Here is a 17,996-nt window from a genome sequence, read left to right on the forward strand (position 1 = left end):
GCCGCGCCCCCGCCCGCCGTCGCCACGCCTGCCGCCGCCCCCCACGCTCCAGCCGCCGCGCCCCCGCCCCCCACGCTCCAGCCGCCGCGCCCCCGCCCGTCGCCGCCACGCCTGCCGCCGCCCCCACGCTCCAGCCGCCGCGCCTGCCGCCGCGCCCCCGCCCCCCGCGCTCCAGCCGCGGCCGTCGCCGCCGCCTGCCGCCGCGCCCCCGCCCCCCGCGCTCCAGCCGCGGCCGTCGCCGCGGCGCCTGCCGCGGCCGCCCGCCAAGAAGGGCCGCGGCGCCCGGCGGAGCTCCACCGCGCGGTACGCGAGACGGCCTCGTCCAGGCAGCGCGAGCGCGAGCTCTTCCGCGGCTGAAGTCATTTTTGTATCCTCTGTTCCTCCGCGTGCATGTTCATAGTGTTCAAAACTAGGCTATAAGGATTGGGTTTGAGGGTTCTAGTCTTTGCCTCTGTTTTTCAACCCTTAAAAGTGTCAAAAATGATCAATTCTCAATCCTTAAAACTGATTTTGGATTTAAGGGTTCGAGGGTTCTAGTAGAGATGCTCTTAGCGGGCAGTCCCGCTCGCCCTGCATCCCTGTGTGTATGTGTACGCACACATTTTTTTTCATATTGGTATTTGAGTACCGACTCCATTTGAGAGCTGAAGAACGCAGAGCGACAAAAGGAGAAATCGAGAAAGGGGCGGGAACGGATAAGATAGCAAAACCAAACACCTTCCATTCTTCCATTTGCCCCCCTTCGCTGCCCTCTCTCATGGCCACCGCCGCCTTCCTTCCCCCCACCACATCCCCAATCCTTCGCCCTCGCCTCCCCACCGCTCGCCACCGTGCCTCACCCATCTGCGCCGCCGCCTCCGACGCGCCGCCGCCAGATGCCGGGTCGGACGAGGGGGAGGCCCCTTCTCGCAGCGGCCGGAAGGACCGGCGCCGCGTGGTGCGGATCGCGTGGGAGAAGCTCGTCCGGTGGTCTCGCTCCTGGCGCAGCCGCAACCGCAGCGACGTCCTCGAGACCACGCGCAAGGTGACACAAGGACTTCAGTTTGCTTCAACCCGTTGGGGCCGCAAACTTATCTGCGGGATCTGATCGTCGGAGGAAACTGCAGGTCGTGGTCCTTGGAGGGGGCTCGTTCGGAACGGCGATGGCGGCGCAGGTGGCAGCCAAGAAGCCCGGCCTTGAGGTGGCCATGCTGCTCCGGGATGACCTCGTCTGCCGCTCCATCAACGACCGCCATGTCAACTCGTGGGTAACCTCGTTGCTTTCCTTACTAGTAGCATTCAGATACTTCCCCATGAAAAGACTATGTGTCTCGCTTCGTAAGGAAAATGTTGCAAACCATTTGATTGATTGATTGATGCACACAGCCAAAAAACATTGTATGTAACACTCTGCTTTCACTCCACTGCAGCAAATACTTGTCAGAATACAGCTTGCCAGAAAATATTGTTGCAACAACTAGTGCTAGTGAAGCTTTAGCAGGAGCTGATTTCTGCTTCCATGCTGTCCCTGTTCAGGTATTAACACTTCTTTATGAAGCACTCTGGTTTGCAGGAGGGTTTCTTCTTTTTTGGAGTCTGATATTTTTCCTGGCAGTTCAGTTCATCCTTTCTTGGCAGTATTTCAACATATGTTGATCCAAAGTTGCCATTCATATCACTTAGCAAAGGGCTGGAACTTAACACCCTTCGGACAATGTCGCAAATCATTCCTCTCGCACTGGGAAATCCTCGCCAACCATTTATTGTTCTGTCAGGACCTTCTTTTGCAGTGGAACTGATGGAGAAATTACCAACAGGTTAGTTCTCCTTTTCAAAAAAATTTGTCATACTCTCTTGTGCTTTCTTGTGACACCAAGTTATCTGGTTCATGTTGCTTATGTTTAAGAATATTTTGACTTTCCAAGCACGTTTTGGAATCTGTTTGTAAATAGAACTGCATAGTTATCCAAGTTAATATTGCAGCTATGGTGGTGGCATCCAAAGACAAAAAGTTGGCAAGTGCTGTTCAGCAGCTCTTAGCGTCATCAAATTTGAGGATAAGCACATCAAGGTAATTATACCTAATACTTCACCTTTAGACGCTATGATAATCTTCAGCCACAAAACGTGTACAAAAGCATGCATGTCATAATCACGATTATTGTTTGTTTGGTTGCGCAGTATTCTTTTCAGCCACAAAACTATCTGCTACTACATGATTAAATAATAGGATACCACTTACTATGAACAACTTTGAGATTTCTTTTGCATAAGAGGATCTATATTGCCCACCTGTGGACAATTGATTTAGTTATTCATGTAGGAAAATGTTGTGGACTACCAGGAGGGAGTCCAAGCAGAGAGAAGGGTTCGGCTAGCAGATTTCGTAGGCTAGGTGTTAAGGTGAGAGTTCATATTAGCACAGGTCTAAGGAGTCCAATTGATTAGGAAGGCTGAAGCATCTATTACTCCAACGCAAATTTGTTGTCTTAGATTTGTCTAGACAAATCCAAGACAACTAATTCGGGGCGGAGGGAGTAGTATATAATCATGTATCTAGGGTTGGATGAATAATAGTCTGTCGATCTCACGATCTGAAGGTAGTCGTGGAACAAATGTAAAGAGAGGGGCGGTGCCCAAAGGGATCTCGTCGGCGATGATGCTGATACAGTGGTTTACTCAGGTTCAGCCCCCTAGATGGGTAATAGCTCCACGTCCTGCCTAGACCTGGGCATGCACAGCCTGGCCCAACGACCCGGCCAAAAAAATCCAGGCCAGGCAGGATCAAGCTTCATCCAAAAGGCAGTTCTGCCTGGGCTCGACCATCTGTTTTTCATGGTTTCGGGCGGAGCTTTCAAGCTTCAAGCCGGGCTTAAACGTGGAGGTGATGAGAAGCATCGCTCGGGCCGGGCTTGGGCTTGCAGTTAGAAGGTTGGGCTTTTGCAAGCCCAGCCCCCGGCCCGTCCGGACTAATGATCAGGTTTAGTCGTGCCTACCTATCTTTATCGATGAATACAACTGAATGGAGCTTTCCTATCTGCTGGGCTAGGTTAAGGATATGAGCTCCTGTGTATCTCCCTCCCCTTGGTGGGGGTCAGTACTTCCTTTATATAGTCACTCCTCGTTTGGTTAGTGTCATACCTATCTTTAAGGGATACAATACGAGTATACGACCATGTGATCCCGCAGTTAGGACCTAGAGAGCACAAACCGTAGTCAGTTCATATATCGGCCTGCCTCCCTTCGACGCCAAGACGGACCCCAAAAGCCCAAGACACCCAAGGACACCAAAAGATTCGTTATCACCTCAAGAGAAGGGTTATCGTCATACGACATGTCGGGAGAAGGAAGTGTTAGATTGATCTCTTTCCCAATGGGCCCAACGGCCCATTGGACCTTGACTCACGCCCTGATCGGGGGCGTCCAGCCCAAGCAAGGCTGGTGGGCCCCTGTCGCGCAGTGCTATATGTAGAGGAGGTGGGGACCATGGCACGGGTTACGAGGTTCGCCGCCGCCACTAGTTCCCCACTCCTAACCCTAATCCGATCCAGAGGGTAGCACTGAAGTGATGGGAAGTCCATCACCGCCACTACCGGATCTCTCTCTCCTTCCCCACCGTCTTCACCACCTCACGACGGTCACCGGAGGGAACTCATCGAGTACGGGATAAGGTAACATACCACTACTCTCACCGAACACATCTAGCCTTGTCGATCCACGGGATCTATCAATGGTATCATGAGCCACGAGGCTTTAGATAAGTTTCGGTTGAAACATGTACAAGAAAAGATTTCCCCATCCCCGATATGAACCCGAGAAGGGCAAAGTTCTAAGAAGAGAAAAGTTTCACCGGAGTCTTCTTCGGCAAAGAAGCGCCGCCGCAAGGCCGCGCCTGTTCCTCTCGATCCCCACACGCATCGGCAAGCCGAGGTGTGGGGAAGAAGAACCTACCTCCTCGGAGGCAAAGAATGGACCTAGATCCAAAAGAAAAATAAAGAAAGAAATCGGATCGGATCTGAAAAAGACAAACAAAAGAAGGAGAGGAACATGCAAAAATACGGCAAAGGAAACAAAAGAAAAACGCAAAAGTAAACGCTCGCAAAGGGGCAAAGGGGCGCCGCGGCCAACCCATTCGACGGCAGCGCGCTCACCGGAAGGGAGCACGCGACCGGCGAAAGGAGGGGCAACGGCGCCGTCGTTCATTGGGTCTCTCTCTATCTCGGGACAAGTAAAGAAAAACGAAAGGAGAAGAGGCACCACGGCCAACCCACTCGACGGCGACGCGCTCCCCGCAAGGGAATGCGCAACCGGCGAAAGGGGAGGCCACGGTGCATTGTGAGTGTCTCTCTCTCTCTCTGAAATAGAAAGGGGAGGAAGCGCTGGACGAACGCCACGGCCACGGGGCTTCTCGGCGGGACCTGAGGGCCACCGCGCGAGGGAGAAGTCCCTGCCACCGCGGGCCGACAGGCGAAAGGAGAGGCCACGGTGCTCTGCCACCGCGGGCCGACACGCCGAGAAGAGGGCGCGGCGCGGCGCGGGACGCATGGTCTCCGCTGCCGGCGGCCAAACCCACCTTGCAGGAGGGGAGAAGGCGCGGTAGGCCACCCGAGCACCCTCCGGCGGGGCAGCGAGCCACCGCACAGAGAGCACAGAGGTGCTCGTCGCGAGGGAAAGGAGGGGCATGGGCGACGGCGCGCTGCGCTCGGCGGGGCTCGAGGGCCGCCGCGCGAGGCAGTGACTCGGACACCACAGGCGCTGCTCGCCGAGAGAAAGACCGGCCTTGTCGTTGCTCTCGGCTCGAGGGGAGGAGAAAGAACGACGCGTGGGGGAGGGAGAGAATGGATCGAGGGTTTCCCCACCCCTGATGTTGCCGGTTTTTGTTCAAGCGAAAGAACCGGCCGGCCGTTCGATTCAGATCGACGGTCAGGATCGAAACCCTAGCGCCAGCCAGGCCGCGGCCCAGAAAGATAGCGCCGGCCCAGGCCGAAGGGAAGGCTGGCCCAGGCCGGGGGAGCGAGGTTGCTTGGCCGGCCATTTATTTATTTTAAAGGGGTTTTTCAGTTTCTGTCTATTAAGGCAGATTCAAAGGTTTTTTCTAGGAATTTTTTCCTACGAAAACATGATTAGAAAAAGTAAAAGAAAATGTTCAAAGTTTCTGTGATTTTATGCAGAATTGCAACATTATTTTTCTGAAAAGAAAAATAAAAGATTCTGAAAATAAAAGGAGATTTTCAGAAAAAGAAAAGTTCATGAATTTTATAAAAGGGATTATAAAGTTCATGAATATTTAATTATGACAGAATATTTTTCTGTAATAGTAACATTTTTTTTTTGCAAAGAAAAATAAAAGGTTTTGAAAATAAAAGAAATATTTTCAGAAAGAGAAAAGTTCATGGATTTTATAAAAGGAAAATAAAGTTCATGAGTTTTTATTTTTACCAGATTTTTTTCTGTAAAGGTGCATGAATTTTTATTCACGTTTTTCCGCTGCAAAGTAAAAAGGTTTAGTCCTTCAATTAAATTGAAACCAACGGGAAAATTTAATTGGAAGAACTGTTATTAGCAAAGTTTTTCCCTTGTGGGTGAAATAGGATTCAAACAGATTCCGCTATGACAATAGAATGATGTTTGTTTTAAAGTTAAATATGGTATTGTTATTTTCTGACCAACGTTGATGATAACAATACTATAATTGTATGAGTCATCTTATGTTTAAAGCTTAAATCTCTGATAAATTTTGTATCAAAGTGATCAATTTTCGGAGCACAGATAAAGAAATGCATATGGTTAATGATGATGATGATTATTTCTTAGCAAAGTTGTTCAATAGAAATACTATCATCACATTGTTTATGAGTTATATGCATTATTTCTATTTCTGCCCAACGGTGATATGGAATTAATGCAGAAGAATGATGTTTTATTCTAATTCTGCCACAACGGTGATTTAGAATATTCCAGAAAGGTTTAATGTGCATGATTTTAATCAGACCAACGTAGGGTTATTTTTATGCTCATTACCGTTGTTTATTGGCTAAGTTTTCTCGGACTAAAAGTTATTCAAGCTTTCACTCATGAAAGCGAATGTTTGGGTACTAGTGACCCGAAAGATGGAAAAGAAAGGTCATAACTTGAGGGAATAAATTCTCTCTAAAGAATGGCTTCAAAAGAAAAGAACTCTTGGATATTAATTCAAGAAAAGAAAAGAGATAGATCATTGAGAGTCTTGGTTGACGAATGTCTTTCATGTACTCTCTATGATGGAGTCTCCTTTTTTCAGTCAACATGATTGAAATGAAACAAGCAACATGCATGTTTAATTTGACCAACGTCGGATCAAACATGTGTGTCAAAGATAATTCAGATTTATTTCTGAATTTGATGCAGTCAAAAGAGCCAATTATGGCATTTATGATGTCCCTTAAAGGGAATTACCCGCATGGCGGGAAAAAGTCTGGGAAGAATGCCTGCGTAACCGGATAAAGTTGACATTGTATTATGTCAACAATCCGTGTATGGCGGGAGAAATTTTGGCAAAGGTCTTATCCTGTATGACAGGAGAAAGTTATGATGACTCATGTGTGGTTAATGTGTCCCACTATGGGAGAAAACTATGGAGTAGCTATGAAGCTTTCCTAGTATCGACCGTACACCTTATGTGTAACGGTCATTATGCAATCACTAAATCCAGAAAGGATAAAAGTAACAGACGAACCTAAAGACAAGAATGATATGCAAGTGTGACTTGCAAAAGAGACAATGATAAAGAACTCTGTTGAGTTTCTGAAATGAAATGAGGAAAAAGTACTCCCATACTAGTTAACTTATAACTTCATTTTACATGAAGTGATAAGATGAATGAGCTAGATAATCGAAGTTTCCTCATTTCACAAGAGCTATGAATGGGTTTCGAAATTGTGGCAGAAAAGTTCTTGCCACATTTCGAGGGGGAGAAAGAGACATGAAATATGTATTTCATGACTCCTCTGTACTTTAGATGATGTGATGCACATTATGCATCTAAAGTGATCCATTAGTGAAGAATATGATTGTCAAGGGGAGTACGACAGTCATCTGAATACCGTCATTATGATACCCCTAAAGAAAAGAAACAATTGTATTTTTGGATCTTTTATAGTTCCGAAAGCAGACTAAGGAATACAACAGTGGTGCTTAAAGTGCCATAAAGAAGAAAGTTTAAAGATACGCCATTTCTTCAGTGAAGATGGAGTAATCTGGGAGAGCATGTTGTATGACCTATACAACACCTGTTGTTAGCTCTACAAGGGATCTTGTGATGCAGGTCCCTGTAAAACCTATTGCCTTTTGGAAATGGGTGACTATAGAATTAATTGCCTCTTGGCAATGACAGAGCAACGACTACCCCATATGAAAGAAGTGCCAGCACCTGAGATTTTGATGGTCTCTAGGAATGTGAAAATCAGATACTTGTGACTACTATAAAGTCTATGTTAGTGAAATTCCATCATTTGAATTTCACTAACATAGGCTTTATGAAGGGTCTACAAGGCAAATGTGACTCCAAAGGAAATATGTAAATGCGTAATAACATGACTTAAATCGAAAATTTTTGTGCAAAGAAAATGAGAGGACAATTGCATTCATGCAAAGTTATAGAATGGGAAATTCGTTTCCCAATACCTATGCATGTGGATGGTGTCCTACTTGCTAGTGGTGATGTCAATCTACTGCAGGAGGAGAAAAGAAGTTCTTGTCCTCAAAGTTCAAAAGAATAAAAGGGGGTATTAGAAATGTCGCATGGACATGCTAAGAAAGATCTCTAAAGTATGCATACGAGAAAACCTACGCCTGTTCTTATAGTCAAGGGTAATGGAAGTGGAAACTATGGTGTTCCAAAAGTTAATAAGAAAAGATTGTAAACAGATATGGTACCATATGCTTCAGTTGTTGGAAGCTCAAGATATTACCGTGACACAGTTCACGTATATATCCGGGTTGTTTTGGCAATTTCCAGTCCATAGATAAATCAATGGAATGGAGTCAAAGATATCGGCCTCATGCTAAAAGAAATAAGTGCTCTCAAAAGATTGTGAGTACAAAGGCAGGACTTGTGAAACGTATAGCGAAATCCACAATTGTCGCTAACTTTCATACTCGGAGTTTTGTGTGGAAAATCTCCAAATGAGTAAAACGATTGTCATCAATGTGATGCAATGATATGTTATAGCTTGATATGAGGCTGAGGGACGGGCAACGTGGTTAAGGCTACCTGTACCCGGAGTGGATAATGGTTGACAACGACGATTACCATTTTAAGTTCTTTCGCTCCTGTCACAACGAGTCAAGTGTTGATGCCAAACACACTGACAAAGAGTTACGTGTTGTGAAGGAGAAAGTCCGGAATTATGGAAAAATGCTTGAAGCATAAAAGCAACAAACAAGTGTTTGCAGATCTGCTTATCAAAGGCTTACCGCCCAGTGTGTTCGGAGAACACATAGTCGACATGGGTTTTATGGTATAGTCTAATATTTCCGGACAACAAAGGGCCCAAGGTTAAAGAATCTATCTCAAAAATAGAGAGGTACATTGTGGCTGTCTGATTCCATCGACAATTGAGCCGTGACGATGAAACATGCCCTATGCATTGATCTGTTACGAAACAGGTAAAGTTAAAAATATATGATGAGATCAAGGGGGAGAATGTTAGATTGACCTCTTTCCCAATGGGCCCAACGGCCCATTGGACCTTGACTCATGCCCTGATCGGGGGCGTCCAGCCCAAGCAAGGCTGGTGGGCCCCTGTCGCGCAATGCTATATGTAGAGGAGGTGGGGACCATAGCACGGGTTACGAGGTTCGCCGCCGCCACTAGTTCCCCACTCCTAACCCTAATCCGATCCAGAGGGTAGCACTGAAGCGATGGGAAGTCCATCACCGCCACTACCGGATCTCTCTCTCCTTCCCCACCGTCGTCACCACCTCACGACGGTCACCGGAGGGAACTCATCGAGTACGGGATAAGGTAACATACCACTACTCTCACCGAACACATCTAGCCTTGTCGATCCACGGGATCTATGAGGAAGGACTATACAAATAATCTCTACTCCTATAAAAAGCTCACTTGGTGATGATGGTGTGTCTGCCATTTTGCAATCCCGACCAACGGATCAACATCTAACACATCTGAGGCGATCTCTGGCACTTGAGCAAAAAGAAGTCCGCAGGTCTCTCTCTTCCAGACAGATCCAGATCCATCCACATCTACCTTCCTCCAGCCAGCCATTGAAATCTGGCGGGATGGCCGCCGCTGCTGCCGGCGCCGTCCTCCCCCAATGCCACGGATGCCTCCTCTCTACCGCGGGACCACCACCACCACTGTCTCCCCTCCTTCGTCTCCTTTCCCCGTCTCCGACGTTGTCAACCACCACAAGTACGGTCGACAGCGTCGGAGACGGGGAAAGGAGGCGGAGGAGGGGAATCCGTGGTGGTGGTGGCTCCTGCGGTAGAGAGGAGGCATCCGAGGCATTGGGGGAGGACGGCGCCGGCAGCAGCAGCGGCCATCGCGCCAGATTTCAATGGCTGGCTGGAGGAAGGTAGATGTGGATGGATTTGGATCGGTCTGGAAGATAGAGACCAGTGGGCTTCTTTTTGCTCAAGTGCCAGAGATCGCCTCGGATGCGTTAGATGTCGATCCGATGGTCGGGATTGCAAAATGGCAGACACACCATCATCACCAAGTGAGCTTTTTATAGGAGTAGAGATTAAGGAAGAAAAGGCCCTACACGTGTCGTAAACCGCCCGCAAAGGTCCGTTTCGGTGATCTGCGTTGTAGTTACCCTAAGGAGTAAATATAAGCATTGGTCTAAGAAGACCAATTGTGTTAGTAAGGCCTAGGCTCCACTGTATAAACATACTATGTATCTGCGGTTGAGGAAAGCAAGAACGATCAATCTATTTCCCCAAGTTATTCTATCATCTAAACCTATGTCTACCCAATCGCTCACAGCCATGCCATCTGGCTATCTTCAGCACCATAGTTATCCCGTTGTGAATCAAGGTTCACAATAGACACCCATGTTAGCGAAGCCAGTAGCTATAGAAAGACCAGAGGTATATTCGATTAATCTGTGCCTGTCCAGCCTAGAGCAACTCCTTTCTGAGTGTGGTTTGTCAGATGTATACTTGCTTTCCTTCATGTAGTTAGAGAGTAGGCTTTTGTATTTTTCTAGAGCAGTTTCTCGTGTTTTCTTGCAAACGTGTTCAAGAATCTGCTATGCTTGTAGAGCCGTAAGACGGCAGTTTAAACTTTTCCTTCTTGGAACGGAATGATACGAAGATCTCTTCCGTATTCAGGAAAAGAAAATGAAGCTGCTGTGTGTTGGAGTGCCATGTAGCCTTGCTTTGGATTTCTGGACGCCCATCCGTTGGCTACTATCCATCGTAGTGGTGGATTTTGAGCAGTAGCTTCAGCTGATATAGCACACTGGGTTTTGAGTAGTTATTTAGTTGATGTAGCACGCACTGAAAAAACTCTTCTCCAGTAGCTATCTTAACTAATTTTACTGTGCTTTATTTTAAGATTTCAGACCGGCAAGATGAATTATAACATATACTGTTAGAGTTATGCATTGATTTATAGCCATGCATTCGAATATTACAAAAAAATATTTAAATGTGAGCTGTGATGCTTCAGTGACGTTACAGGGGTAGAAATTGCAGGCGCACTTAAGAATGTTCTTGCAATAGCAGCAGGTATTGTAGAAGGGATGGATCTTGGAAATAATTGTATGGCTGCCCTTGTTGCTCAAGGCTGTTCTGAAATTCGGTGGTTGGCGACAAAGGTGTGCAGTAGTAGTTTATCTTCTGGACTGTATTATCTATAAAACCAAAAAACCACTGTATTAAAGGATCAACTTGTTGATTTGCAGATGGGAGCAAAGCCAATAACCCTTTCTGGTTTATCTGGCTCGGGTGATATCATGCTTACATGTTTTGTCAATCTTTCACGGAATAGAAACGTGGGATTGCGTCTTGGTTCAGGCGAGAAACTTGATGAGATCTTGAATTCAATGAATCAGGTTTGTAATATTCCCCTCTATTGCTTTGAGATACCACCTGTATGGTTAGTAAGTAGTGTATTGTCTCCCACTTCAGGTTGCTGAAGGTGTGTCAACTGCTGGCGCTGTCATCGCATTAGCTCAGAAGTATAACGTCAAACTGCCAGTCTTGACAGCAGTAGCACGTATAATTGATAATGAATTAACTCCAAAGAGGGCTGTTATGGAGTTAATGAATCTTCCACAGGTCAGTCATTCAACCTCATGTTTGATCCAGTTCTTCCTAATGAACTGTTTCCTCTCACAAATATACATCTTTTGTTACCATTTTGGAACTGTCGTGCAAAAAACTTGCCCTGATGGTTTTCTATTTCAATATTATGAACAACTTCTCGAATCTGCTTTTTTCATTTTGTTTTTGATAAAAGGAATATTAATATCGTGAAGATACCAATTACACCCAGCCTCTGCATCAACAAGACATTGAAAGAATCAAGGATGCACACAACCAAGAGCAAAAAATAGAAAAAAAAGAGAAATATAAGAACAAAGACCCCGTCGCGGTGTTGAAACACGCACAACAGCAACACACTAATAAACACCAAAGACAACACCCGAACTACATAAGAGGTTCTTCAGAAGCGACGCCTCCAAGTAGGAAATAATGCACAAGCGTTGTCGTCGCCCGATCAAGGATCTTGAGTTTTCACCCTGGAGAGAGTCCGAGATCTAAAAAATAATGCCTTGGCAAGACCATTGTTAGGTACAACCAATGAAAGCCAGACCTTGGGCTTCACCCTAGAGATCGCGGCTCGGTACTCGGGAAGCACCCCCAAAAATGTTGTCCACCTGTGTTGCCGCCCCCTCCTGCCAAGGCTGTTGCTGCAAGTCTTCAACACCCGACACACATGAAAAACCCTGTACCACCATTCTTCAACGCAACCAAAACTCCTCTTCGTCGTTCCAAGATCATTGAGTAGTTGTTAACATATTGTCCAACTATCGGAAGCAGATCTCCTTCCACATGTGTCCATGCAACGATGTTCTTTGTTACTATGGGCATTACCAACATTTCGATAATGACAATTGATCAAGGGCATCTCTCAAGGGCAAGTGCCTAGTTTGACCCCATATGTCGCAGGAGGTTGATCCGCATTTGACTTCCCCTCCAGTGACGGCCCCATTTCCCTCCTCCCAATGTCTGTCTCATTTTTTTAATTCATTTTCATTTTTTTTACCAAACTAGTTGAATACTAGAAATATAGAGATTAAACATAGAAATAAATAGTTCAAATTTAAAAATACATAATTCAAACATAAATATTATTTGAAGTACATAAACATAATATTCAAATGACATCACAAATCTAATGGTTTCCATGATGTATATACAAATGCTCTACAAGATCACTGAGTAGTTGATGCGCTTCTCGATCTCAAAGTTGCCGATGCATCTCCAGAGAATGTGCAACATGCTCTGCCTCCTGTTTTGGTAGGCGGACATGTTCTCCCGGCTTCTCAAAATCAACATTATATATACCATCGCCTTCATCCTCCACAATCATGATGTGCAAGATCACACAAGCCAACACCTCCCATAGTGCCTCGGGATCCCACATATTTACAAGTCAGCGCACACTAGCCCAACGAGCTTGGAGCATTCCAATTGCCCTCTCCACATCTTCCTAGCATCTTCTTGGAGTGCAACAAAGTGTACCCCATGGTGTAACTATGCCCATTGATGGCGTAGCTGCACTCAGGAGCCCATTGTGTTGGGGGAGACTTAGACGATCCAACTACACAGAACAATCGACGGTGCGCCTTAGCAACAACTAAACTAACTCCGATATGGTTATTGACGGTGCTGGAAACACAGTCAACCTGATCGCGAAGATTAATTCCTGCATGCAACCGAAGAACAAGCAACAATTTGAGATATTAAATCTGAATTGTTGATATGATGTGAAGTATTGAGGTTTCAATGACGCATAGTATAGGAGGTCTCGTCGACTCTCGTGTCTATGGCAAAGAGTAGCAAACACTAAACCTCAACCAAACAAAAGCCCAAACCATAAAACGAATAACTGGGGGGGGGGGGGGGTATTTAAAGAGGGACAGAAGGGGGGAGGGGGTCGAATCCAACCTAAAAGTCGTCCTCCTGTCTAAAAACAGACTCTAAAATTGCAGTCTTTTATTTCGGAAATACATGGGATACTTGAGGGACCCAAACCATATGTTTCTCTATTTATTTGGACCATATTCACATATTCAATGCTATGTATGCTTTAGACGGATCCTTGTATATTCACTAATCTTGTTGATAAAATTAGCCATACATTTTGAAATGGAGCTTATAGTAAACTTCACATAGTTTGCCTGCTATACTGATGTGGACTTTCCAGCAATTACCATTTGCGATCATATTATTGAACTTCTGTTTGCTTATTTTTGCAACTATCCTAAGTTTCCAGCTAAGAAAAAACTACCTACATTTCAATGAGTTTTATAACCATTACTGGTGAGTGAATGATGAATTGTGAAAATTGTGTTTACAGGTGGAGGAAGTCTAACAGGAACCAATCCAAAAGAATGGAACCACTGGACCTATTCTGCCATACTTAAAATAGCTGTATGTTCCATATGTTTTTCTCACACCTCTGATCAACTATATTTTCTCTCATCAATGCGTCGAATCATAATGATTGCTTTCAGATATATCACCGATTTTGCACTCCTATGGAAAGTCTATGCTTTCATGCACATTCGTGCGCACAAATGCTGAGGATATACATTATAGGGACCCGAAATTGAATGGGAACAATGCTCCATGTTTGGTTACCCAAAACAAGATCAAGGTTGTAGGTTTCATCACTTTTAGAAAGAGGTGGTCAAGGAATAGATATTAGTTCTTATTTTCTTCTGTATGAAATGACTTGGTTCATATTCATGACATGACTTGAGTTTATTTTTGGATGAAAAGTCCATTTTTTAGAAGAAATTTCCTTGTTACTTCATCCGTTCCTAAATATAAGTCTTTTAATCAATTTTACTAGGGGTCTACATACAAAGCAAAATGATTGAATCTACACTCTAAAATATGTATATATACATACGTATGTAGTCCACTAGTAAAATCTCTAAAAAGACTTATATTTAGGAACGGAGGGATTATAAGAAAATAGAGTGTACTGCACTACTACCTAAAAAAGATGGAAAGCTTTATCTTATGTTAATTTTTTTCTGCCCATCTTTTTTTAATGAAGACATCTTAGATCAGATTTGATTAATATTGAGGAAAACAAAGGCAACTGGATGTACGACCAATACAAAATAAATTTACATTTATTAGTCTTCTTCCTCTGATTGTACGTTGCCCGTCTGAGAAGGCTGAGATTGAAAATTGCACTGCAGCAAAGAAAGGTGACACGTGTGAATGCCCTTACTATATCAGGCTTTGAAGACCGCTATAGACATCCACCCCTTGAGACAAGATCTGAAAATCGTTGAAGCAATATCGGGTGGAGCATCACTCCATACAGAATAGGCTTGCAATCCATCACCATCAGCACAAAAGGGTTGAAAAAATCAGCCCAAGCCAAACCACAGAAGATGTCAAAGTTGTCATAGCCCGCCATAATCTTTCCTTGAAAGACACGAATTGCCAAGATCCGAAGGAAACCAATAGATCTGGGGACACACTCCTATGGGCTCTTCGTCGGCGCTAGATTGAACATCGTTGAGGTAGGGAAAGATCGGAAAGACGTTATTCCCACGCGCCTCGTCACCGCCACCTTGTCGATGTTGCTGGAGAAGTAAAAACCTATCAAAAAAAAAAAAAGACGGGCGGGTCCCAAACCTTATTCCCACACGTCTTGTCATCACCACCTTGTCGATGTCGTCGGAGAAGTAAAAACCTAACCAAAAAAGAGATGGTGGGTCCCCGCTCCTCTTTCCATCGACGAGGCTGCCAGATGGAGAAGAGGAGGGGGACCGTAGTTGTGGTTGTAGTTGTGGCGGCGGCTAGGTTAGGATGTGGTTGCATGCGTAACTCGTCTGTCCTCGCACATATGTTTATTCCGTCTCTCTCTCCGTTTGTCCTCCCACATACGTGCTTCCCTATCTTGTTTTCTTGTTTAACCATTTTTTTCTTGGTTTACCCGGCACTGACATTGCCCAACATATAAAGCTAGAAACATGCTCTCCTCCCACTATCCCCTGGTGCCGCCTCGCCTTTCCTCACCGCATCCCAATCCACATCAACCCCACCTCTCATCCTCTGACTTATTGTTGTCAGCATATTTTGATACAACTGACGTAGTGGGTTTTTTTATACGCAAGGATGACTACCCATGCATGTTCGTCACACACAAGAATTATTCCTACAATGATGAATGGCATGATCATTTAAAGACAAAATTTAAGATGAAGGATTTTTGGTAATGCTAGATTTTGCTTAAGACTACAACTAGAGGGCCTTCACTCATGTATGCTGGTACACCATATTGTCTATATCTGGAATATATTGGAGAAATTCACTACGGACAAGTTTTATCCATCTATAACTCTCTTGGTTGTTCAATCTAGACGTAGAAAATGATCCATTTAGACCATAAGAAAATGAAATCAATATATTAGGACCCAAGGTTCCATATCCTAGTGTCACTGGTTCCAACATATATTGGTTGGGACTAAAGAATATCTTTCGATATCTTCAAGGCATCAAACATGTCATAATTTTCAGTTCCATTTAGACACCAATATCATCAAATATATCGATCAGATCCTCACTATATCAAATCATAGACAAGTTTGTGTTCCTCCATGGTGGAATTGCCATCTCATGGAGGTCTTTGAAACACACTCTTGTAGCAATATCTACCAATAATTCTAAAACAATCTCATTATATGAGACATCACGTGAAATCAAGGGGGTATCTTTCTAAAATGTTTTTGTTCAAAGATATACATTCATGAAATCGGTATATGACGACTTTGAAACTTGTAAAAATCAAAGGAGGTATGTTTCTAAAATGTTTCTGGCCAAAGCATCATATTACACACTTTCTCTTCGTGAGTTTAGGTTTCAAATTCTCATCAAGAATTTTAGTAAAAATATATTTGAAGGAGAATATTTTGGAGATGACGATGCTACCTAGACGATCTAATCAAGCTGATGGTTCTACATGGGCAAACGTGTGATAATTCTACATAGACACATCCACATTAAGGGTGTTGTAATTAATTAGGGAAATCTACGCTTGATTAAGCTGACATACAGTTGGCTTACCCCAACCGCCATACTGATTCTAACCATCGTGTTTGTGCGACAGGTCTCTTCAAGACCTACTACATCCAATCTTGGTTTATTAATACGGCCTGTATTTCGTGTCATACTTTGACCTTTGATTTAACAAACAAAAATAAGCTATATAACAGAAAAATAGTATCATTGAAGGGGGGGGGGGGCAAACATAATTCCTTTTGGATGATTTTTACTACATAAATTGGCCAAATACTAAGGTATATACAAAAAAACTTATGAGCTGGGGGGGCATGGCCAAGGTTGGCCCCATGAAGCTCATCCACTCATTGAAAACCTCTTTCGAATATGAATCCAACAATATAACTTTTGTGATTTTTTTTTGTAGTTAAATGAAGGGATTTTTATTTTTGTGCCCCTCGTTCGCTAGTTCTACTCATTCATCCCCACACTCTTAACTTTTGCTCACTTTTTCCCACTCCCTTGTTCGAAACCCTCAGAACAGGTTACAATGGACGTTGCCATCGGGTCAACGCCTTGGACCGTTAGCTCTGACGAGTGGGGCCGCGTAGGTCCGAGTCCACCTTTGACCGTTTACCCGTATAGTGGTTTCGTATGCTGATCGTACAGTGGTATTCATATACGTGGGCGCATGCAACTGACCGCGGTCGTGGGGTAGCACATGTCCATGGGACATGCCCGAAACGTCCCATCGCATAAAGAGGGGGAACCACCTCCCAGCGCATCGCCCCTACCATTTCCCCCAAATCCCCTCCCTGCCGCATCGTCTTCCTCTCCCCCACCGACATCATCTCGCTCTCCTCCACTGCCTCCACCTCACCGTCTCGCTGTCCCCCACCGCATCCTCTTCCTGACCTTCATCGCCTCCATCTATCCGATGGCGGAAGCTCATGGCGACGCTAACGCAGCGGCCAGAGATGTAGTGGAGTTGCAGGGGGCGGTGACCGCGGATGAAGTGAAGGATGTTGGTGGCGTCCACGGCGGTGCGGGGAAACTCGCAACCGCTACGGATGTGGAGAAGGAGGTGGCGGTCTCTGCCTCAGTGCTGCCGGAGCAGAAGGTGACGGCGTCGAGCAGCGCAGTCCATCCCGATACCCCCGATGCGCAAGGTATTTGCACTTGCTTGTTAGTTGCAGTATTTAGGATATTAGCTTGTAGAGTTAGTTGCATTGGTTAGATTGTGATTCATACGGTAGTACAGATGGTTAGAGTGGTTGGTTTGACGGATGAGCCGAGGTTTTCTATGTGGGGGGATGGGGGTTTTTTCGTTGCAAAAATGCTAGATAGATCTGTATGAGAGATAGGGATCTCTGTGCTTCAATGCTACACATATGTATGCTTATTAGATTTGTTTTTAATGCTACACAAATTGGGGTTTTTTAATGCTATAGACATGTATGCTTATTAGGTTGGGTCCCTATTAGATTTGTTTTTGAATGCTACGCAGATTGGGGTTTTGAATGTCATATGTCCAAATGGAATCCATTGATTAAGAAATTATTTGATTCATTAGTATATAAATTTTGTTCACAATATGTAATTATATTAGCTCTGTTGTTCAATGTGTGTGCATGACAATGGAAAATGCAAATATGATCATAGTATATTAGCCCTATGATCAATGTGTCATGTGTGCATCTCTAAATTTTCAATTGGCTTCTGTATTTACTAGTGATGGATGTAATTGTATATTC

At 44.7% G+C, this 17,996-nt stretch overlaps 1 protein-coding gene across 3 annotated transcripts; it reads left to right on the forward strand.

The window, feature by feature from the left end:
• The first annotated feature begins 665 nt into the window (after nucleotides 1-665).
• Nucleotides 666-14,012, forward strand: LOC123449561 (glycerol-3-phosphate dehydrogenase [NAD(+)], chloroplastic). Of its 3 annotated transcripts, XR_006632024.1 has the most exons (10): nucleotides 666-1,024; nucleotides 1,107-1,243; nucleotides 1,410-1,515; nucleotides 1,595-1,796; nucleotides 1,963-2,050; nucleotides 10,658-10,805; nucleotides 10,893-11,042; nucleotides 11,119-11,268; nucleotides 13,577-13,650; nucleotides 13,734-14,012. XR_006632024.1 is itself a non-coding variant. In XM_045126818.1 (9 exons), the coding sequence occupies exons 1-9, from the start codon at nucleotides 758-760 to the stop codon at nucleotides 13,589-13,591; spliced, it is 1,263 nt and encodes a 420-aa protein (XP_044982753.1). In that variant the 5' UTR covers nucleotides 667-757; the 3' UTR covers nucleotides 13,592-14,012. The 3 variants fall into 3 exon arrangements, 2 of the variants coding, with proteins under 2 accessions (XP_044982753.1, XP_044982754.1); XM_045126818.1 differs by having other exon boundaries at nucleotides 667-1,024; nucleotides 13,577-14,012; XM_045126819.1 differs by having other exon boundaries at nucleotides 668-1,024; nucleotides 1,107-1,247; nucleotides 13,577-14,012.
• The last annotated feature ends 3,984 nt before the right edge of the window (nucleotides 14,013-17,996 follow it).

This window comes from Hordeum vulgare, chromosome 4H (assembly GCF_904849725.1).
Source record: "Hordeum vulgare subsp. vulgare chromosome 4H, MorexV3_pseudomolecules_assembly, whole genome shotgun sequence".
Taxonomy (NCBI): Eukaryota; Viridiplantae; Streptophyta; class Magnoliopsida; order Poales; family Poaceae; genus Hordeum; species Hordeum vulgare.